General features: G+C 46.2%; 1 protein-coding gene across 3 annotated transcripts in view; it reads right to left on the bottom strand.

The window, feature by feature from the left end:
* RGS14 (regulator of G protein signaling 14) overlaps positions 1-23,605 on the bottom strand; it is a 409,263-nt gene that overhangs the window by 114,925 nt on the left and 270,733 nt on the right. For all 3 annotated transcript variants that reach the window (XM_078652746.1, XM_078652748.1, XM_078652749.1), the window contains 4 exons: positions 19,655-19,798; positions 17,879-18,043; positions 6,443-6,578; positions 1,894-2,006 (listed from right to left, as the gene is read on the bottom strand). In XM_078652746.1, coding sequence (XP_078508872.1) covers positions 1,894-2,006; positions 6,443-6,578; positions 17,879-18,043; positions 19,655-19,798 — 558 coding nt within the window. The remainder of the gene's footprint in view (positions 1-1,893; positions 2,007-6,442; positions 6,579-17,878; positions 18,044-19,654; positions 19,799-23,605) is intronic.

Here is a 23,605-nt window from a genome sequence, read left to right as displayed (position 1 = left end):
GAACTCAAGTAATCCAGCGGCTCTAGATTCTTGCAGAAGCCATGCCAGCATTTAAATCAACTGGGCCTTGATTACCCTCCCATGTGGAAAACCATTTCTTAACCACATGATTGTGAGCACTTTGGGCTCCCCTTTATGCCCTCGAGGACCTTGACAGATCCGTACAGCGGTTGTTTGTTACTTCTACGTGAGTCTACGCTATCTACAGCGAATGTTGGTTTTCTACTGCACTTTCGGTTTGTCTTGGACCAACATTCTACATTTTGCACCAGTCGTCCTGGAACAGCACTTCATCATTTTTCGTTCACCTTGATTTAATCAGTTCCTATTAATTGAATAAACAGCTTTTACATCGCTTGTGTTTAATCATTCAATATTGCGTCCTGATGATGAACTGTTAAATTGATGAGGCTTGCAACGCTGTCGACAGTCATTCATTAGAAAAGTCAAATAGTGATTGATTCTATACAGAATATCAATTTCCAAACATCCATTAACTTTTCTCATTGGAAAACATCTGTGTTCTAAAAATAAATTGTTTTTCCTTTTTCCCCCGATTTCTTTGCTCTTGATCACCTGTGTGCAATTGTAATACTTGTTGTGTGCGTGTTCACTTGATACACTGAGCAGTTATTGTATATACTTTACTTGTTGCCTTGTATGCTGCATAAAATGTATTGAGATAAACTATTTCTTCTAAAATTATTATTTTGGTTGTATCCTTATTTTGCAAATCAACTGCATATAACAATAAATTGTTTGGTATTGTAATGAATTTAATAATTCGTTTTTATAATAATTTTAGGGATCCAGGCAAACTATGACCCTTGAGTTCAAAAACAATAAAACTTCAAGCAGAGCGCTGGACTACACTCCAGATCGCACTAGTGGGACATTTCGCTGTCCTGAAGATGATATTCCCACCCAGACTATTTCACTTATTCAGCAACATACTCTTTGCCCTCAGCAAGACATTATTTAATATAGTCTGATTTCTTTTCATAAGAATTGTGTGGGCTCCCACATCACATGACTTATGACCTCACCCATCACATGACTAATGACATCTGAAATGATATGATCAATGACATCACTTATAACATCTCAAATTACTTAACTGACGACATTGCAGGTGAAATTACCAATTACTTCATCAAATGGTGTTGCAGGTCTTTTACTGGTTGGCTGGCCTCCAGCGTTGTCCCACTATGCTACTGCTGGTGAACCAATAGAAATGGGATGCTACATAAGACCAGCACTGGGGGGTGAGGGACTGGTGGACAAGCAATGGGGGCTGACACTATGAGTAGTAGCTGTTAGAGCTGACGTGGAACAGCACTAAGGCTGGGTTTTCAGGAGTGAACTAGTACATAAAATGCCTGCCTTAGAAGGTGAGCTCTTGTGAGCTGGTCTCAACTCGTGCAACCTAGAATCAACTTGTGCAACCTGGTATCAGCTCGTGTGAGCTGGTACCAGCTGGTAGGTCTATCTGGTTTATAGTGGCACTGGTGGGCTAGTACTAGAAGGCTTGGACAAGTGGCTGGTTTAAAATTATTAATGACAGGATGGCATTAGCAGACCGGCAATGGTGTCTTGATAGTAGTAGACTAACTCTGGTGAGCTAATGATGGTGATCTATACAGATGGCTTGGTGCCACAAGATTGGCACTGATTGATGTGGATCAGTGGACTGGTACTGGTTGGCTGAGACCTTTGGCTAGTACTGGTAGGCACTGGTGGTTTGCGACTGGAGAGCTGACATTAGTGGGGTGGTAACAGAGAGTTGGCACTGTTGGCATGTTACCTACAGGGTTGTCACAGGGAGTCTGGTACTGCTGGGCTAGCGCAAGGATGACTATTTTCTATACAGCATCAGAAATTCTCCATACTCACCTCAGATTTCGGTTTGGGAGACGAGAGGAAACCTAAGTCCAGGCTGCCGGTGGAATTGAGAGAACCTTGGGAGCGCCGACGCAGTGAAGAGGCGATGTCAGAATCTGAAAGGTCTGCAAGAGGCAGATACAGAGAGAAGTATCAGAAACCAGCCATACTTCTTCTGATTGAGTCCAGCCCTAAATAGATCAGGAAGGAATCCAGGTAGAGCGTTCAGGAGCATGTCCCAGTGACTAGGTACATAGAAATCAGGAACAGTGCCCAGATACAGAAATATCAGGTGCCAAGTGAGGGCTAAAAGATCTAGGTGATAAAGTGCAATGCCAAACTACCAAGAAATCAGAGCTAGAGACTAGTGCCTAGCGTACAGCTTCAGACGTATCACAGACTGAGCCTAGCAGTCAGTTCAACAGCTATCATTGGCAGATGGAGACCAGAGGTAGAACTCTCTAGTGGATTAAGACAAAGATCTTGGAGGTTACGCCAAGGCGGAAGAGTGCCACAGAAGCATTGCTTGAATAGTCTGGCGGGATTTGGGCAATAAGAGGTTTCGATGTACAGCAAAAGGCAGTTTGTTCAATAGTGAGACTCAGGAGGGCATGTGGGATAGCATGAGCAGGGGTGCCACAGCAGCGAGAGATAGAGTGCAGCAAGACATCATAAGGGTACAGTACGAGAAAGTGAGTTACAGTGGGAGGTGAAGTGGGGGAGCAGGTGATGATGTGCTGTAAGAATCTGTGTGGCGCTGTCACAGGGGGATATGCTGTACAGCGAAGATTAAGTGGTACAGTGAGAGGTAGTGTTGTTGAGCAGGTGGTGACATGGTGCAGCAAAAGAAGGTGCAGGACATAGTATTGTTCAGCAAAAACCCAGTTATAGTTACAGAGTGTTGTGGCACTCAGGCTGTGTGTTACTTAGCAGAAGGTGGAGTGGTAGAGCAGAAAGTGGAGTGGTACAGCAGAAAGTGGAATTGTACAGAAGAAGGTGGAGTGGTACAGCAGAAGGTGGAGTGGTACAGAGGAAAGTGGAGTGGTACAGAGGAAAGTGGAGTGGTACAGAGGAAAGTGGAGATGTACAGCAGAAGGTGGAGTGGTACAGCAGACGGTGGAGTGGTACAGCAGACGGTGGAGTGGTACAGCAGACGGTGGAGTGGTACAGCAGACGGTGGAGCGGTCAGCAGATGGTGGAGTGGTACAGAAGAAAGTGGAGTGGTACAGAAGAAGGTGGAGTGGTACAGAAGAAGGTGAACTGGTACAGCAGAAGGTGGAGTTGTACAGAAGAAAGTGGAATGGTACAGCAGAAGGTGGAGCGGTACAGCAGAAGGTGGAGCGGTACATCAGAAGGTAGAGTGGTACATCAGATGGTGGAGTGGTACAGAAGAAGGTGGAGTGGTACAGAAGAAGGTGGAGTGGTACAGCAGACGGTGGAGTGGTACAGCAGACGGTGGAGTGGTACAGAAGAACGTGGAGTGGTACAGAAGAAGGTGGAGTGGTACAGAAGAAGGTGGAGCGGTACAGAAGAAGGTGGAGCGGTACAGCAGAAGGTGGAGCGGTACAGCAGAAGGTGGAGCGGTACAGCAGAAGGTGGAGCGGTACAGCAGAAGGTGGAGCGGTACAGCAGAAGGTGGAGCGGTACAGCAGAAGGTGGAGCGGTACAGCAGAAGGTGGAGCGGTACAGCAGAAGGTGGAGCGGTACAGCAGAAGGTGGAGCGGTACAGCAGAAGGTGGAGCGGTACAGCAGAAGGTGGAGCGGTACAGCAGAAGGTGGAGCGGTACAGCAGAAGGTGGAGTGGTACAGAAGAAGGTGGAGTGGTACAGAAGAAGGTGGAGTGGTACAGAAGAAGGTGGAGTGGTACAGCAGACGGTGGAGTGGTCAGCAGATGGTGGAGTGGTACAGAAGAAGGTGTAGTGGTACAGAAGAAGGTGAAGTGGTACAGAACAAGGTGGAGTGGTAGAGAAGAAGGTGGAGTGGTACAGCAGAAGGTGGAGCGGTACAGCAGAAGGTGAAGTGGTTGAGAAGAAGGTGGAGTGGTAGAGAAGAAGGTGGAGTGGTAGAGAAGAAGGTGGAGTGGTAGAGAAGAAAGTGGAGTGGTACAGCAGAAGGTGGAGTGGTAGAGCAGAAGGTGGAGTGGTAGAGCAGAAGGTGAAGTGGTAGAGCAGAAGGTGGAGTGGTAGAGAAGATGGTGGAGTGGTACAGAAGAAGGTGGAGTGGTACAGAAGAAGGTGGAGTGGTACAGAAGAAAGTGGAGTGGTACAGAAGAAAGTGGAGTGGTACCGCAAAAAGTGGAGTGGTACCGCAAAAAGTGGAGTGGTACAGCAGAAGGTGAAGTGGTACAGAAGAAGGTGGAGCGGTACAGAAGAAGGTGGAGTGGTACAGCAGAAGGGGGAGTGGTATAAAAGAAGGGGGAGTGGTATAAAAGAAGGTGGAATGGTGCAAAAGAAGGTGGAGTGGTACAGCAGAAGGTGGAGTGGTACAGCAGAAGGTGGAGTGGTACAGCAGAAGGTGGAGTGGTACAGCAGAAGGTGGAGTGGTAGAGAAGAAGGTGGAGTGGTACAGCAGAAGGTGGAGTGGTACAGCAGAAGGTGGAGTGGTACAGCAGAAGTCGGAGAGGTACAGCAGAAGGTGGAGAGGTACAGCAGAAGGTGGAGTGGTACAGCAGAAGGTGGAGTGGTACAGCAGAAGGTGGAGTGGTACAGCAGAAGGCGGAGTGGTACAGCAGAAAGTGGATTGGTACCACAAACAGTGGAGTGGTACAGAAGAAGGTGAAGTGGTACAGAAGAAGGTGGAGTGGTAGAGAAGAAAGTGGAGTGGTAGATTAGAAGGTGGAGTGGTAGAGCAGAAGGTGGAGTGGTAGAGCAGAAGGTGGAGCGGTACAGAAGAAGGTGGAGCGGTAGAGCAGACGGTGGAGTGGTAGAGCAGAAGGTGGAGTGGTAGAGCAGAAGGTGGAGTGGTAGAGCAGAAGGTGGAGCGGTACAGAAGAAGGTGGAGCGGTACAGAAGAAAGTGGAGCGGTACAGAAGAAGGTGGAGCGGTACAGAAGAAGGTGGAGCGGTACAGAAGAAGGTGGAGCGGTACAGCAGAAGGGGGAGCGGTACAGCAGAAGGGGGAGTGGTACAGCAGAAGGTGGAGTGGTACAGCAGAAGGTGGAGTGGTACAGCAGAAGGTGGAGTGGTACAGCAGGAGGTGGAGTGGTACAGCAGAAGGTGGAGTGGTACAGCAGGAGGTGGAGTGGTACAGCAGAAGGTGGAGTGGTACAGCAGAAGGTGGAGTGGTACAGCAGAAGGTGGAGTGGTAAAGCAGAAAGTGGAGTGGTAAAGCAGAAAGTGGAGTGGTTCAGCAGAAAGTGAAGTGGTACAGCAAAAAGTGGAGTGGTACAGCAAAATGTGGAGTGGTACAGAAGAAGGTGAAGCAGTACAGAAGAACGTGGAGTGGTACAAAAGAAGGTGGAGTGGTACAAAAGAAGGTGGAGTGGTACAGCAGAAGGTGGAGTGGTACAGCAGAAGGTGAAGGTAGTAGAGCAGAAAGTGGAGTGGTACAGCAGAAGATGGAGTGGTACAGCAGAAGGTGAAGTGGCACAGCAGAAGGTGGAGTGGTACAGCAGAGGGTGGAGTGGTACAGCAGAGGGTGGAGTGGTACAGCAGAGGGTGGAGTGGTACAGCAGAGGGTGGAGTGGTACAGCAGAGGGTGGAGTGGTAAAGCAGAAAGTGGAGTGGTAAAGCAGAAAGTGGAGTGGTACAGAAGAAGGTGGAGTGGTACAAAAGAAGGTGGAGTGGTACAAAAGAAGGTGGAGTGCTACAGCAGAAGGTGGAGTGGTACAGAAGAAGGTGGAGTGGTACAGGAGAAGGTGGAGTGGTACAGGAGAAAGTGGAGTGGTACAGGAGAAAGTGGAGTGGTACAGGAGAAAGTGGAGTGGTACAGAAGAAGGTGGGGTGGTACAGCAGAAGGTGGAGTGGTACAGGAGAAAGTGCAGTGGTACAGGAGAAAGTGGAGTGGTACAGGAGAAAGTGGAGTGGTACAGGAGAAAGTGGAGTGGTACAGGAGAAAGTGGAGTGGTACAGAAGAAAGTGGAGTGGTACAGAAGAAGATGGAGTAGTACAGAAGAAGGTGGAGTGGTACAGCAGAAGGTGGAGTGGTACAGAAGAAGGTGGAGTGGTACAGAAGAAGGTGGAGTGGTACAGAAGAAGGTGGAGTGGTACTGAAGAAGGTGGAGTGGTACAGAAGAAGGTGGAGTGGTACAGAAGAAGGTGGAGTGGTACGCAGGAGATGGAGTAGCATAGCAGGGGTAGAATGCTGCAGATGGAGGTGGTTTGCTACAGAAGGGAAGTAGTGTTTTACAATGTGGGGATGGTGTGTACCACAGGCAATGAATGTAATTGTGCCTTCAATTATCCAGCAATTTGCTCCAACTCTGGGAAATCTCTCTAAATATCATTTCCCCTCCTAATTGATGTCTTCACCTCCCAGTGCCACTTGTATTGCCAAGTGACTTCTCTGCTCTTGAAACTCCCATCCAAGGGATGATCTATCATTTACCATCCAAGCAGTCTCACCTCCCCAAATCTCTTTCTGGTCCTTCTTCTTGAATGACCTCCTTGTGCATCTTTCAGAGAAAGAACGGCTCGGGATCTCAGCACCTGCCACTTCCACACCCAGGGGCAGTGACTTCCCAGACTTCAGCCTCTTCTTCTGGGAATGAAACAAACATCCTCATGGTGAGACAGACATCTTTGAACAGGCCAGGCCTGAAGGGATGTATGACGGTACGACGCGTACTGTCACAATGCGTGCTTTTACAACGCGTCTTTTACAACGCAAGTCGTAACCACGACTTGCGTTGGGGGCGCGGATAGTAAATAATATAATTTACTATTCCAACACCAGTCCCCTTGGATACTAGGGAAGGTGTTGGAATAGTAAATTTATTATTCTTTATCCTCTAGCGCCCTCCAGCGCAAGTCGTGGTTACGACTTGCGTTGTAAAGGACGCGTTCTAAAAGTACTGCGGTGTAAAATTCGCGTCGAAAAGGATGTTCCCCTTCAAACAGATGGCCACTAGTTTCTGGGTTTTCCATGAGCCTGTATGTAGGAAGCTGGCTCTGTATATGGCATTGCTACTAGCTGGGTACACCATACACAGAGTCCAGGGATTCCCCAAAAGTGTTCAGAGCTCAATGTAAAACCTAAGTGATCTAGTGTGGGCGAGCAGCCTTAGGCCTAACACAGAGGAGTGTTAGACATTTTTTGCACAACATTGCCCAATAATGGACACACAACTCAAGGAGATCCAGACCAATTTTCGAAAAATATACTTTGCATGTATTTTATTTTAAGACAGAAAAATTTGCAATACTGTAAGTATGTTTTTAAATGAAAATACTTTTCACTTTGAAAAATAGAAACTTTTCAGAACAGTTCAATGTTATCTTGTGGGGGAAACAATAATGCGGTTAAACAGATTTAATACAATAAATTTCAAACAAATTGTAGATTGTTCCTCTGGTTATTCTTCAGTCAAAATCCAACAGGCAGAACATTTTTACACATGGAGATGAAGTCTACGTGTTTTTGGATGCTACTGTTCCTTTCTTCAAGAAGGTGTATTTATTGTAAAGTGTAAGAATCAACAAATGTACTAATCACAACTGAAACATAAAATTTAGGGTAATGTTCTTGATAAATGACCCAAGCAAAAAATAGTAAATCCTACTGCAAGGCTCCACTGTATAGATTTATATTGGCTGCTATCCAGCAATGGTTTGAATCGTGTGTTGGACCACGTCTTTCGTAGTATTTTTATTTTAATTTCTAAAGACATGCGCTCTAAATCAACCAACCCACTCAGCTCTGTGCTCTTGTTGTAACACAACTCCATCCCGAGAGACCTACCATGCTGGGTCCTCAGTTTCTCAGAGTTGCCCCCTGAAACCTACCCACACTGGTGTGGTCTCTGACTGGCTGTAGGCTGCCAGCCACCACCAGACATGTTTCTGGTTCCCTGGGTAGAGAGCCTCTGCTCTTTGGGACCAGAAACAATGCACATCCTAGGAGATGTCACACCTCATCCCCCAGGATGGGCCAGTGCTCAAAGGGGAAGTTTCCAAGACCTGCTGCCTTTGTAATGCAACTCCCAGCCTCTTCTGCTAGCGACAGGTGGCAGCCCCCGGTTTACACCCCCACTTTTTGCGGGAAAACCAACAGCAAAACTTAGGGAACTAAGAAGTGTGCCCACCTCTGCCAACTCCACCCCTAAGGTGAGTGAAGCAAGGTGAAGCACATCTTTCAGTCCCATGAACTTGAAGATGGAGACGATCCCTCCGATCAGGGCTAGGTCTATGGCCCCTCCCACAGGAGGGCATGGTAACCCCAGGTAAGGTGCAGATTGGCCCTATCTGCCACTTCCGGAAAAAAAACACCCCTGAATCTAGTATTTAGGTGCTCCTCCCTAGTCTTCAGGACTGGGGAGGGCAGTCTTCAGGACCAAAAGTCAGCAAGGGGCAAGAGTCAGGTTGAGTACCAAGACTGCAACACCAGCAGGCCAGAGGCAGCCAGGTGCAGAGGTCAAAATCAGATTTCAGCCCAATGCTTTTCAATGGAGACTGGGGGTGCCTAGAGGCACACTGCTTGGAAGTAGATCGGCTGCAGGGGCCAGGTTTTGGGGGTTAGCACAAGCACAGGGGGGCCACAAAGCAGCACCGAGCATGCACCACCAGTGGCACAGGGACAGCCGGGTGCTGGATGCAAAATTGGCATTGCGAGCCCAATGCTTTTCAAGGGGGTTTCATCTTTTGTCAAATAGGCTGCAGGCATGGCACCGGAGGTTGAAGAGACCAAAGAAAGCAGAGGTAAGTTGCGATGTAGGGGGTTGTAGTGGCACCATCAGATCAGCTCACCAAGGCCCAGGGGTTTCGGGTGCAGGGGTGCCTTTCAACGTCGAAGTCTTCTTACCAGAGCCGGTCGCAGTCAGGGTGAGCCTCTGGATTCACACTGCAGGCACCGTCATTGAAATCAGGAGATGTCAGCCAACGCTGGACAGGAGGTTAGGAATGCTGGGGAGACGTTGCTGCTCAGGTGAGCCACTCAGGTCAGGGGCATTGGGTGTAGAGTGGGCAGGAGACGCGGATCTGCCTGGATCCAAAGTGCTTGGAGTTGGTTTCTTCCTGACAGGCCTGCTGTCCATTGGAGACTGGAGTCTTTTTCGAAGGCAGCAGTCCTTTCAGGGTTTTCAGAGGTCACTGGTTGCAAGACAGGTCACCAGTTCTCAGAAGCTGGAGACAGACCGGTCGAGCTGGGGCCAAGACAGTCTTCATCTTCATTCTTCTCTGCAGGGATGTCTTCTTCCTTCTTAGGTCTTCGCAGATCTAGGTCCTAGGTCTGGGGAGGGCCACCTAAATACTAGATTCAGGGGTGTTTTTCAGAAGTGGCAGATAGGGCCATCTGCACCTTACCTGGGGTTACCACGCCCTCCTGTGGGAGGGCCCATGGACCTAGCCCTGATCGGAGGGGTCCCCGCCATCTTCAAGTTCATGGGACTGAAAGATGTGCTTCACCTTGCTTCACTCACCTTAGGGGTGGAGTTGCCAGAGGTGGGCACACTTCTTAGTTCCCTAAGTTTTGCAGTTGGTTTTCCCACAAAAAGTGGGGGTGTAAACCGGGGGCTGCCATCTGTCGCTAGCAGAAGAGGCTGGGGGTTGCATTACAAAGGCGGCAGTTCTTTGAAACTTCCCCTTCGAGCACTGCCCCATCCTGGGGGAGGAGGTGTGACATCTCCTAGGATGTGCATTGTTTCTGGTCCCAAAGAGCAGAGGCTCTCTACCCAGGGAACCAGAAACATGTCTGGTGGTGGCTGGCAGCCTACAGCCAGTCAGAGACCACACCAGTGTGGGTAGGTTTTAGGGGGCAACTCTGAGAAACTGAGGACCCAGCATGGTAGGTCTCTCTGGATGGGGTTGTGTTACAACAAGAGCACAGAGCGGAGTGGGTTGGTTAATTTAGAGCGCATTTCTTTAGAAATTAAAAAATCCTACGAAAGACGTGGTCCAACTCACGATTCAAACCATTGCTGGATAGCAGCTGATATAAATCTATACAGTGGAGCCTTGCGGTAGGATTTACTATTTTTTGCTTGGGTCATTTATCAAGAACATTACCCTGAATTTTATGTTTCAGTTGTGATTAGTACATTTGTTGATTCTTACACTTTATAATAAATACACCTTCTTGAAGAAAGGAACAGTAGCATCCAAAAACTCGTAAACTTCATATCCGTGTGTAAAAATGTTCTGCCTGTTGGATTCTGACTGAAGAATAACCAGAGGAACAATCTACTATTTGTTTGAAATGTATTGTAATAAATCAGGTTGCATCATTTATTCATTTAATATTGCACCCACCCAACTATCCTAGATAGGCCTTCCACCTCCCGGCCTCACACTTCCCAACAGCAATGGTCCCTATGGAAGTGCCTTCTCCCTTTAAATGGTGCTTTGCTCCACCATAGCCTTGACTGGAACTACATTCAACCCATCTTTAGACAAACTATATTACAACCTGAGCTGGCCATCAATTGACCAAACACTTCCAACCCACACAACCAGCCACCCAAACAAAAGGTGGGCCTCCCCCTCCAAATGCACGTACTGCTCCATCTAACTCAGCCATGGATGGGCTTTTCACCGCATGAGAATGCATCCCTGGACATCCTGTCCTTGAGCTGGGCTTTCCATCTTTTTATGGTTGAAATAGCTGTTGGTCTACAAACCTGACATGTTGTGGTCCCCAACGCAGGAATCCAGGCTGATATCTAAGCTACTTAGCCATGGATGCCAAGGTGATTTCATATTCTGTCTAGCCCGTCATGAGACATGCTACTGCATTGGGGATACCCTTAAAGGGTGCCAGAGTGGAGTATTGGAGGCAATGGAGCAGGGTGTTATCACCATCCACATGCAAGAGTATGAGGGCTTGAGAAGCAATTCTGAAGTTGCTTTCTGGAAGAAATTATGTCAGTTTCTTTGGAAGACAGAGCTGGTACCAGGCTAAGGTTGTGTTTTTTTGGCAATGTGTCCCTTGAGGGCAGCAAAGGTGAATCAAAGTGACTTGATATTTGGTGAAAGTGAGAATGTCATCTTTTCCTGGTGTGAATTTCTCCAAATCCCCTGTGTAGGTGCAATGTCAGTGTCGTCCCTGCCCCAATGTAAATGCATTCATTATCTCAAAGGCAATGCCTACCTATCAATGAGTCAGTGTATTCTTTCATCTCAGAGTCTGTGTGTCATCTCTCTCCCTATCAGTGCATTCCCTGTGACATGTACTTTCCATATCGGTATCAGTGCATTTAATTTGTCAGTGTGTTAATGATCCAGTGTTTTTCCAGAGATCATGCCTCCCTGCCCTAGTGTCTTCATGCCCTCAATACAATAAAGGAGGAGGGAGAAGAAAAGCAATCTAAGGGTATCAATGCATCCTCCCTAAACACACCACGCAACACAATGAGTGCAAGGCCTGATACCCGGTGGTTGTGTCTTAATCATTAAAGAGTTTGAGTAAAAACAATGTTGTGCGGTCACTCCCACCCCCCAGGTAGCCTGTTTCATCATAAAGTTCCATCCTTCCAACAGTCTGAACACGTAAGCCGTGGTAAAGATCAGGACCTCACTGTCCACATTAATAACACCCAATCTTGGGGATTCAGAGAATGCCACAGACCCTCGTGGCTACCAATTGGCAGAGACATGTCAACGACAAAGGACATGAAGGGTCTTAACAAGCCTCTTGATTTTGACCTTGCAACACAAAGGCCCTAACAAAAGCACTCTACTTACAGTAAACCAATTTTACATCCTCAAGATTGGATGCCATAACAGTGATTTCATATCTGTGAGGGTTTATCATGGAATAATTTCCATTACAATGAGGCATTGTTAAGGTGCTAATTCAGGTGCAGCTGAGAGTGCAGGAAACTGAGGGTTCTGGTGCTGGTGCTAGTACTAGTGTCATTCACTGCGTGAGAAGTTCAAATACCACAGAGTGCAGGTGTCAATGTGGTATCAATGTGAATGGAAAGAGGGAAGGTGGCAGTGTGTGGTAGTGTACGGGTTTGTGCCAGTATCAGTGCATGTGCCAGTAGAGGCACCAGTTCCACAATGGGTCCTTGCGTTATGTGTTCTCGCACACGATTATTGCATGAGGTCGTTTAGGCCATATTCGACCAATTACTTCACATGTACGGTCACGCAACCATCATGAGTTTTCACTTCAGGGGGGTTGTCTCCATACAGTTAGCAACTCTGAAACTATAAGTGAGGCCATGCTTTTGAAACAAGTCTTGTGTTTTTGTAACAACTTTCTGACAGTCTCTGCCTGAATCTTTCTTGGAATTCAGGCAAATAGAATTTTAGCAAGCCAAAATGTATTCTGAGCTTTTTATAAACTTTTGTTTATAAAATAAAGTTCAGTGTAGCAGCATCATGTAACACTTTTCAGAACTAATGAGGTATGGGACTCAGTGCAATCCAGAAGAAATATAATGGAATGCCGCCTTTTTAACATCTTAAATTCCTCCTTGAGGCCACACATAGTATTCACTCAGGGGGGAAGTGCATTTTTTAGTGGGTAGAATGAGTTGAGACGATTGATTGTGTGACTGGCAAACTGCTGCATTGACTTTGCAGGCCCGACAAAACAGTGAACCTTATGTCTATTCCATGGCTTTCATATATCAGTTATTTTGAAGTAATCTATATGGGGGTTGAAATGAATAGAAGCCATTCTCTCAATAAACCATCTTGCAGTCATAACATGGAAAGTATGAAACTAATGGGCCAGAAAAGAAAACCTGTGCAATTTATTGATGTCCACACTGTAGAACAAGGGGTGCGTACCATGTGCTGGGTTAGCTGAAGGCAGGGACACCTGAGTTATGTAACAAAATTGACTAAATTATGCAGCAACAAAAGGCATATTATGCGGCATAATGCGGCAGATGTTTAAAAGAACTGGAAAGGCTCCAGAATTGTAAGGGCCTTTCAGAACTGAGGGAATGGAATATTTGTTTGAAGCCGGGAAGTCGTTCTGCTGAAATCTTTCCAAGCCTTGGATTGAGGAGCCATACTGGGCGCAGCTACAGATCTCCAAGTCTGTGGGTCCTGTCGAGAGCCCTTGAAGCTGGACTGTTTTGTATAATGGCCAGGGCTTCTCTTGAGGAGCTGTATTCCTGCTTTGAAGGCAGCCTCCCTCCAACGCAGATTGTTGACAAGCCTCGGGAGCAGTGTGAGGGAACCCTGCAAAGAGTCATGCCAGATCTACATGGAGGCCTGAAAATGGAATAAGTGCTGTAGGATGTGACTAAGCTCTGCCTGCAGGCGTCTGCTGGAGTAGTCCCTGGTGTACCTTAGGAATCACCAACCCATGTTGGCAGCAAGGGACACAAGCATAAAAAAAAGTAATTTTGTGGTTCCATCGGCACAGAAGGACCGGTCTTTATCCGTTAACGCCCATGCTAAGGCTGACTTAGATTCAGTCCCACCAACCTGTCTGCTTAGCAGAGACCGCCCAGCACCCAGGACCGGACTGCTTTCAAAGAAGGATGTGGAGACATGACGAAGCCATGAAGGTCCACATGACCACATTCTAGTGGCTGCCTTCTGAAGGGTAGGTACAGGTTTGTACTTCCAGTCCAGCTCTCTCAGCCACACTGATCCGTGTGAGGACTCACTCTCAGTGACAACCTGCCGTGCAGACTTCGGTTTTCTCATTAGTTTTTCTCCTTGCCCTTTTGCCTGCTTACTTTAATGCTTTATGCTTATTATTGATTTATTCGATATATATTAATATTTTTTAGGTGTATTTATTTCCACTAATTTCATTACAAGACTTTCTTTTGTATTTTGATTTCACTCACTTTAACTTTCTAATTAATTTGGCTAACACTTTTTGACTACTCTTCTAGCTTCCTAAGTCTTGTCATAAAACTATTTTGGCCATATGTATGAAGGATCAGGTCACAGATCTGTTTTTGCAGGGTAGTGTAATGTGTCTTAATCCTTCGTTGCGCTGCATTCTATGCAGCTATTCAGTATAGTGCAAAATGGCCACTCCTCTTAGTCTCGCGTACATTCCTTCTGCACATCCTTGCGCGAGGATGTAGGCTTGCGTGCAACGGCAGCCCTCATACTCACATGCACAATCGTAAGAGGATGCCGGAGAAAGGTGGAAGCAGGACTCTGTCTCTCACAGGTTCTTTGCAAATGGATACCACCTGCTTTCAAAATATGCTATTCCACCAGTGGTTTGTGACCATAGAAAGCACTCATACATATCCACCTGGCACGGCACAAAGTCAGGGGGACACCTCTTTCTCACCCCCTAATGATTCTCAAGTACTCGCAGGGTGAAAATTGCCAGTCGCAAAGCAATGATTGTGATTTTTGTACTCTGAAAACCTACACTTTTGAGCACACCGGCCTTGCAACAGCAAACGCCTTCCATCCTCTGGCCTGCTAGCTCAACTGTGTCACATTGTGTCTGCTGGTTCTTGTACTCGCCCCCAGCACATCTGTCCCATTTCTTGAGCTCGCCCAACTACCTAAAATTCCAACCAAAAGGCACCAAAGAAGCCTTTTGGCCAACCTTGCCTCTAAGCAGCTTGATCTGCAGTGCTGAGGAAGCCTGGCCAGAGTATCTACTTCCTCTTCCGCTCCTTGTCTGGCAGTGCCTTTCATATAGGGAGTTCAGGGGTTCCGGTACTTTTCTGAAAAGCCACAGCGTGCCTCTGTGAAGTTCCCCAATATACTTCTGAAATTGACTGTGCAAGTTGCCCAGGCAATAACTTTGTGCGGTAAAAACACAAAATGATAGTAGTCCGGTCAGATAAGCTTCCCTGCTGAGGGGAAACTGCACTGCCTTTTGCAGAAGCCAGCCAACATTTTTCTTTAACATTTTGAAAGACTCCAGGGCTGTCAAATGCTTTGTCAGTTCTATCTGCATCAGCATAAAGATATTGCGAAAGCACAGGAGGCTGGTTAAGTAACTGCTCATTGTGAAAGTACCACGGTTCCTTCTATATAAATGCACATTGTACATAGGTTTCCCCCTGCTACTACCATGGCCTTTGCCTCTTGCGGTTCAGCACAGACCAGCAGTCACGGGTGGGAAGGAACAACCATATGGCAGTGGCTGAATATAGTAGGGTGCTGGATATTTTTATTTCATAACTGGGGGAAGGTAGGTTAAAATGCGAGGTACATGAGAAGGGGAAAGACACTGAGGGAGATAGAAGACGAGGAAGGTTTTTGTGTATAGCACGCTCATTGCCCTCTCCTTATGCGCAGCAATTCACAGGATCAGCCAACAGTGGGTGGGCGTCAGATGACATGTACAACATACCTTTTTGTTTATCGATGGGCAATTATCAACACCAGAAGTTTTTCATCTCATGTACCTACCTGGTGCCATTGCGTGGGCTGCCAATTGGAGCCCTTAGTTGTTGATAGCTAATAACTTAGTTATTGATAACTACCCATCTAGAATTCTACACATTCCACGCTCACTAAAATAGTTTTGTTCTCATGCTCCACGGATTGGTGCAATGTCCGTCTGTTGCATTTCCATAATGGTGCTAACAGACACCTGGTGTTCGACTAGTCAGGATATCCTGGTACATAACAGGCAATGGTGATAGATGATCTCGCACTTTGACCTCTCAGTACACATGTTTTCTCTTTCTAGCATCATACCTCTCATCATGCGTACCCTGCTTAGGCCCAACCTACAACAACCACTTTCTGCCAATGCGGTCTCCCAGGAAGTGACCACTCTACTGCCTCAATGACCTTCAGAATCCTCTTGTCCTCTTGCTACAGGACACCTTGTATGTTTTTACATTAGAACACCAACCAGACCTTAGCTGTGCGTCATGTCTCTTTTGGAAGCAGGCGATCCACATTTCTTCAGTAAGTTACCGACGATACTCAGTAAATCTTGAGGGTTTAAGCATATCGGGTCGCCCACCACTAGTTCTCCCAAGCCGTATTGAACTTCCAGTGACTCAAGACCATTATTATCAACGTAATTCCACATTACTCGTGAGTACATTTGAAGTGTGACTAATTTCTAGAGATTATACTTAAATATAAAGGCTTTGTTCCAATTGCAACTATTGAACACACTAGCTATTTGCTTCGGGGTATGTTCTTTTCTAAAAGCTGCATTTAGAACTAGGAAACCCATTGAGGGCCTGCTCTCTTGGAACAATATTTATCGGTTTGTCACTTTTTAAAATTCTGTATTTTACGCTTTTTATCATGGTATTAACACGTTTTACCTATTTTATTTGAAGCCTTGCACTTTATACAAATGTTGTCCAATGTCAGATTGCTTTGTGTCTTTTAGGACCAAAAAGTGGCTGAATAAAGATTGATTGATGATGATTATGCTTTCCATGTTGGAGCCTGTTAATATGCTTTTTTCTTTTTTGCCTGAGTTTTATATAGCGAGAACTTGACCTGAAGGTATAAGAGCGCTTTACATTAGCACCAGTTGCAATACAGATGGACACATTCATTTTCCTAGGCACAGGTAGATTAAGTGATTTGCCCAGGCTCACAGGATGTTGAGCGTCTCCTGCCGAGACTTGTAGCTGGTTCCCCAGCTTCGAGGTCGACCGTTCTAACCGTTAGGCTACATGCTCTTCCGCTTCCCTTGCTAGTAATGACTTAAATTGTCCTCCATTTAGGTGTCAGTCTTCTTTCTTGCTTTTGTTCCACTAACACCTAGTCTTGTTCCAAAGTGTCTTTTGTGCCACACCTGGCGTCCATGTATAGCTTAATTCTTTGCTTGGCTTGTATTTTTTGAGCTATGTTTATGCTTTAGTGGCTGGTGATTCATTTGTGAGTTCTGTTGTTGTCTTGGTTGCCATTTGTATTGCAGGTCTAATCAATAAAAATCTGTTTGCTAACACTTTCTCTACAGGATGTTCATTGTAGCAGTGCCAACACCGACATTGTTTTTAATTTGCACGAGTGTCTGAATTTGTTTACCATACCTCCAGGTGTACTACATGATGGCATGGTACCAGACTACTGTTGTCAGCATATCTTCTAACATAAATATTGCATCCTAAATATCTAAAAAATATCAACCAATTTGAGGTACTAACATAACATCTACACACAATGGGACAATATTGTTGTAAATTATATTGAAGACACCATATTTAGGCTGGACAATATTTTTGAAAATAATAGCGCGATATACAACCACAGCTGCCCATTCACTTCAGGATTTCCGAACATCGAGGTGAGGCACATTAAACTAGCTCAGTATATGGGATAGGAAACCACCCACAAAAATCCACTGGAATGGTTTCGGCTACCACTGAGAGCATTCACATCCTCTAAAGCTCTCTAAGTTAATCATCAACAGCAGTGAACAGAGGATCAGCACCTTTTCGTGCCCCAGTACCCACTAGGGCACCAAATATAGCCTATCCTACCAAAATAACCCCCTCTAACTTGAGAAAGTAGCTTGTCTGAGGAGGGGAAAAGCTCTTTTTTGCACTTTAGGCAACCTGGTGAATACATAATGGTGTGTGTTATCGCAATGTGTGATACAAGAATTATGCGGGGTTTCAAGACACAGGACCTATGGCTTTGACAGTTCGATTCAATTACAGGGATACAAGGTATATTGCGCTTATCCTTGAGCAGAACCAGCGCTAATATACGTCGGGGTACTGCTATCCTGATCAATAACAAAGGCCACCCGTGGATATTAATATATTGAAATCTGTACGGTCCAATCAGGATGACTATGATTCGATTCTCTAAGACTACTCCCTTAACTCGATAAAAACATCCCAAAGAGACAACTGAAACATGTGACACTTTAGAGAGAAGAGGTCAACTAGTGCCTATTGTCACAGATGTAGGCTCTAGGAATGGTCTCTCCCTTCAACCCACCACGAGCCCATCAAAAGCCAAGGTACATACCTTCTGGAGATCCAAGGAAGTGGTGCTGTTGCTGGACATGAGGTTCTGCGATGTAGAACCCAGGTCCGGGAGGGAGCGTCCTTCCACTTCAGCAAGCATGCACTCCTGGTACATGGGGGACCTCACGAACCGTGCATAGCTGTCAAACTTCATCAAGTTGAAAATCTGTGGCACAAGAGAGTATCAGTTTGAGACGAGGCCTGTCAACACGCCAAGGTCATCCAGGAGATACCAGAAGATGGTGAGGTAAGCTTGGATTTTCAAAGGGATCATGGTGTTTTTCATTGTAAACATGAACTAGTGGGGGGATTTGATTTTCTGGGACATAAATGGTATTTTTACAGCCCATGCTCTGGTATATGCACAATACTGATTTGGAATGCGTCTGCCTTAAAGTGATTATTTGGAACAGACCTCCTCCTCCATTTGAGGGCACTTGCAATTGTTGTACTGCATTGCTGTCATTGACAAATACATTTCCATTTTTAGGACATCCCTCGTTTTTTTTTTGTTTTGTTTCCCTTTTGCCCTGAAAGGTACATCAGGCTTTTCGCCTCCACTCCACCAATCACGGAGCCCACTGGCTTTCTGCTTCACACAGCCCTTCCCCATCTCATAACTTCTACCCAATGCCCTGCTTTCAACCCGCAAAACGACATCTTGTGCTGACTGTTTCTCCCTCTCGCTACTCCCCCACCCCCATCACCCACTATTCTCCATCTTCCATCTCCAGCTCATCTAGGTTAGGGGCACAAAGGTTTAAAGTGTCTTCCTGTTTGGGCCTTAGAGAGCCTAGAAAGAGCTTTGTGTTAGAACCCATGCCCTTCTCCCACATTAGCCCTGCGTGGAACCTCTGCACCTCCACACCATCCTTTTCCATTGTCTACCTAAATTATTTCCACAGGTCACGTGCACTCTAGGCTCCAAAATCTTACCCACAGATATTGGCTGCGTCTTCAGAGGGTCTGGGTGAACCCCATGGCCCTATTACCTTAATGTCTGTGGATGTCTGTTGAGTTTGGGGTGGGTAATGCTGGTGGTTTCCTTTACCACTTTTGGCTAAACTCACACAGACAGATATTTTATTGCATTGATTTACTCTCTGTGGGATGAGCAACGCAAACGGAACAGCACATCGAACAGGCTATTGCCCTTTGATCAGGAATGTGGATTAAATGTTGCATGAAGCGCTCCCTATTTTCTCTCCCGCACCTCAGTGAGCATTGCATTCAAACTAGAGCACGTTTGCTATGTCACAACCAGGCTACATGTAAGGATCTCCAGTACCTCATACAAATCTTCCCAGATTAGTCATACTACGACCACACACCTCTCCAACCAAAGATACTACGGGCAGTCACAGTACCACAATCCCAAACTAGTGGAAGCTGGGACCTATACAAATGTCAAATACCATAAAATAACATAGGATGAGACACACATGGACCCCGGGGGAAAGGCAACGTCACACAGACACTCACGGAGGTCAGAAGTGGCCCTGACAGCAGGACAAGATTACACACAGGGGCTCTCAAAGCAGGACAAGGCCACAAGAGAATTCACGGGACTCAAGAGAAAAGGATGCAGGTTATGGTCTGTGAAACTCCCTGGAGGGACATCTATCTACAATCATACCCCAGGGACCCTTTAGGATTGTGTAACGACTCCCATTGTACCTCTTTAGTGGGAGGTTACACATGTACATGTATATCTCGCAAGGAAAACACAATGTTGTTTTGTTTTTACATTATAGGTAAGGTGAAAGCTCTTTGTCACCTGCATCTGCTGCACTTGGAACATGTCGGGCTTGGGCTTTTCCAGCATTTCTTCTCCAAGCCAGGCCTGGTGATCGATGTTGACGGGGTTGAGGGAGCTGCTCGATAGGTATTCGTCATATATCCGCCTGGACTCCTGTGAAAGCTGAGGACATGGCGTGTGGTGGGATAGATGGATGGAGGAGGGACAGGGATGGAGGTGGGGAGTGTTATAGGAGGAGACAAATTCAGAAATGTTATCAGAGACATGCACAAACTGAACAGCATGCAGTGGTGATGGTTGAACAAAAAGCCTACTTGCGCCGCACCTGAACCCCAGGGAGTCCTGGACAAGGACTCTTGTAGTCCTTGATTGGATAGTCAGTGGCCTACTCACAAACTGCAGGTTGTTGTATGTTTAGTAGCACTACAATTGTACTACAAACGTACTGCAAAATGCTATTGACTAACCTACTTGCAGAGGTCTTTTCCTACGCCTCTCCTATCTTAAGTGTGCAGAGCTCCACCCTGACTGCAGAGGTCTCGGCATATGTAGGCATACGTTTTAATAGTAAATGTGGGAGGGACAGGGGGAGTGGTTGCAAAATTGGGAATTTGATTTTGATTTGATTTGAAAAAAATTTATTGAGCGCGGCTAACACCATTAGGTTTCTTGGCGCTGTGCTGGGGCGTGGTGAAAATAAAAAGGAAACAGATTCTAAGGATACGAGATAGTGAAAAGGAAGGTTTTAAGAAGTGATCTAAAGCCAGAATATGAAGGTGCCAGTCTGAGGGAGAGGGGAAGGGAGTTCCAGAAGGATGGGGCCAAAAGAGAAAACCTCAGGCCCCCGTGTTTTTTCCTCTTGAACCTAGGGACGGATAGCAGGGCCATTTGGGATGAGCGTAAGGTACGGGACGGAGTGTAAGAGTGAAGAAGAGAGGAGATAAAAGAGGGACCTAAACCAGAGAGAGACTTATAAATGGTGCAACCTAACTTGGCAGCGGGCGGAAACCGGCAGCCAATGGAGACTCTTTAAGAGTGGACGAACATGCTGATCTCTAGGCTGGTGAAAAATCAGGCGAGCAGCCTGATTTTGTATCAGCTGGAGTCTTCTCTGTTGGTACTCAGGAATACCGACGTATAGCGCGTTGGCATAGTCGAGTCGACTGATCACTAACGCCAGGAGTGCTAACGTGAGCGCTTCGGTGGTAAGAAGGCGAGATATTTTCCGGAGTTTCCTGAGTTGAAAGTGGCTGGCGGACACCACTGCACTGATCTGGGGAGTCATTGAAAGATCATTGCTGATAATGACACCCAGACTTTTGGCAGAATGGACTGGAGAGGGAGGGCTTCCAAGACTGGCAGGCCAGATGGAAGGTTGCCATGGGTTGGAAGCTCCCCCGACAAGAATTAGTTCAGTCTTGTCGGGGTTGAGCTTCAGGTGATTTAAGCTCATCCAGTCACTGATGAAGCAGAGTGTATTTTGAAAAATAGAGATGGAATCCTCAGAAGAATCAATATCAAAAATCAATTGGATATCATCCGCGTAGTTGAACGCGATAACGTTCAACCCGCGGAGAGCACGGAGTAACGGGGCCAAATACAAATTAAAAAGAAGAGGGGATAATGAAGAGCCCTGAGGAACACCACAGGACAGCTCAACCTGAGTGGCAGAGAACTGAGACAGCCTGACAGCTAGTTGTCGTCCCGTCAAAAAAGACTGAACCCAGTCAAGGGCGGTCCCTCGGATGCCGGCCTCCTCGACACGGTCGACCAGGATCCCATGGTCGACCGTGTCGAAGGCGGCCGATAAGTCCAGAAGGACCAGGGCTTGTCGGGTGTTAACATCAGCCCCTCTGCGCAATTCATCCATCACGGAGAGAATGACAGCCTCCGTTGAATGCGCAGGTCTAAACCCTGCCTGCTTAGAATCTAAGACACACGAGTCCTCAATGAAGGAACTAAGTGTGTGGGTCACGTGCGATTCCAAAACTTTGCTAAGGAAAGGGAGAAGGGATATAGGGCGGTAGTTGCTCAGAATGGAGGGGTCTGCTGAAGGTTTTTTTAAAATGGCAACCACCTCGGCTTGTTTGAAAGAGCAGGGGACAGCCCCGGTGACCAAAGAGCTATTTATGAGGGCCAGGGGGGGCTCAGGACAGGAGATGAAAGCTGCTCGAAGAACCGAGGGAGGACAGCAGTCACGAGGAGAGCCAGAAGAAATTTTGTGCAGGAGTGAAAGAAAAGTAGCCATCACGATAGGGGGAATAGCAGTAAGAGTGAGAGAGTTGGAGTATTTAGAGGGCTCAGAGGTTGGGGAGTGAGCAGGTAAAGTTTGAGCAGCAATACTAGATTTAATACCTTCAACTCACTAGGAGTGGTTAATGGAGGATTAAGGAGGGGTTTGGGGAGGGTTATGGAATGGTTAACGGAGGGACACGCACCTACCAATGGAGGAGTAAGCCCACTGCTGTTCAGAAACTGCACTTCATTTCTATAGTTACTGAAGCAAAAAGGGACCCACAACAGTGGTACATGTACTCCAGCTCAGAGCTGGAGAAAGTCCAACACCACAAAAGGCCAACTACTGGTACTGAAACACCCTCCCATGGAAAATAATGAAGGCAGGGACTTAAAATAAAAGCCCATAGGAACCAAATTAAATTAAATTTATTTTAACTTTCTAAAAATATAAATGCATTTAATGTAATGTTAAAAATTATATGTAAGTAATACAATTATTAGTTTAATATAAACTACAGTAATTACCTTTTTAATGTAAAAAGACATTTTTAAAACGTAAATGTATTTAAATGAATTCTATACACAACTTAATCATTTGCACTACATAATAAATAAATATAAATGTTATACTTCAGGTCTCTACCTACATATGAAAAGTTACAAGTAGCAACCTCACACTTGTAAATTAGGCTCCACCCATCAGGCAAGCCAACGCTTTGTAGTAAATGTACACTCTTAAATGGTCTGTAGTCTAAAGTAGTACATTTCCTACGAGGTGCAGGAGTAAACTTACACATGTAGATTTACTCATGTGTAAGTTTACCTTTCTGACTAGCCCACTCCGCGTCTCCTGGTCCAGTCCTTCAGAGAGTCCTGTCCCATAACTTAAGAGACCTGAACAAAATTGCAAAGAGAGTTTTTGAAAGTTTTTTGACTTAACTATCGAGCTGTATAGTTTTCTACCATCATCACAGTCAACTTTTACTTGATCTGAATGTTCAGGGTTGTTGGCATCAGGCTTTGCCCTTACACATTGCCTGAGCTGGGGGACAGAGGTGCATGTCTTATCCAGTGGCAGCAGTGGGCACTCAGTGGAGGGGTTCTGATGTTGATCCCGATGTAAAGGCAGATATGGAGGAGTTGGAAAAAAGTGTGTGGGTAAAACACATAGTCTGTATGAGGAAATTCCTGTTGAGTGTGTGTTTGCCTCAGCCTCATGATTCTAGGATTGTTGACAGTACGCTTCTGTCATCATAGACCACTGCCCTGACATTCAAACCTAATCACTCGCGGTCTGGTGTGAAAACAATTCACAACATGGGCCAGATCACATTTATTGCACTATTGTCAGGGAGTCTTGCACTGGTGCAGGGTAATTTTACACCAGAATCAACATCTGTTTTGCCCACTGTTACAAAATGTTGTTTTTGCATGTGCAGGTTTTCCAACCATCACGCTGGCATATCTTGATAAAATGCATTATATGAGAAGCAGGGCATGAGGGGGGACCAGTGTAAAGGGAGAACTATTTTTAAGTCCTCCAATCCTCACTCAGACCACTTAAGATGTCTTATAGTCAACGGCCTGACTCTGCTCTTTAAACAAAAAGTAAGTTAGACCATATTGCCCTCAGTGGCGTAGTGAAAGTTGGAGGGGTCCCCCTGCAAGATACACAGAGGGGCCTCTGCTCCGGATTTAATCCCACGCTATCAGGCCTGAGTACTGTGCCGA

The sequence above is a fragment of the Lissotriton helveticus genome, chromosome 7 (assembly GCF_964261635.1).
Source record: "Lissotriton helveticus chromosome 7, aLisHel1.1, whole genome shotgun sequence".
NCBI lineage: Eukaryota > Metazoa > Chordata > Amphibia > Caudata > Salamandridae > Lissotriton > Lissotriton helveticus.
Note: the sequence above shows the minus strand (reverse complement) of the source record. Positions and strands in the feature narration are given on the sequence as shown.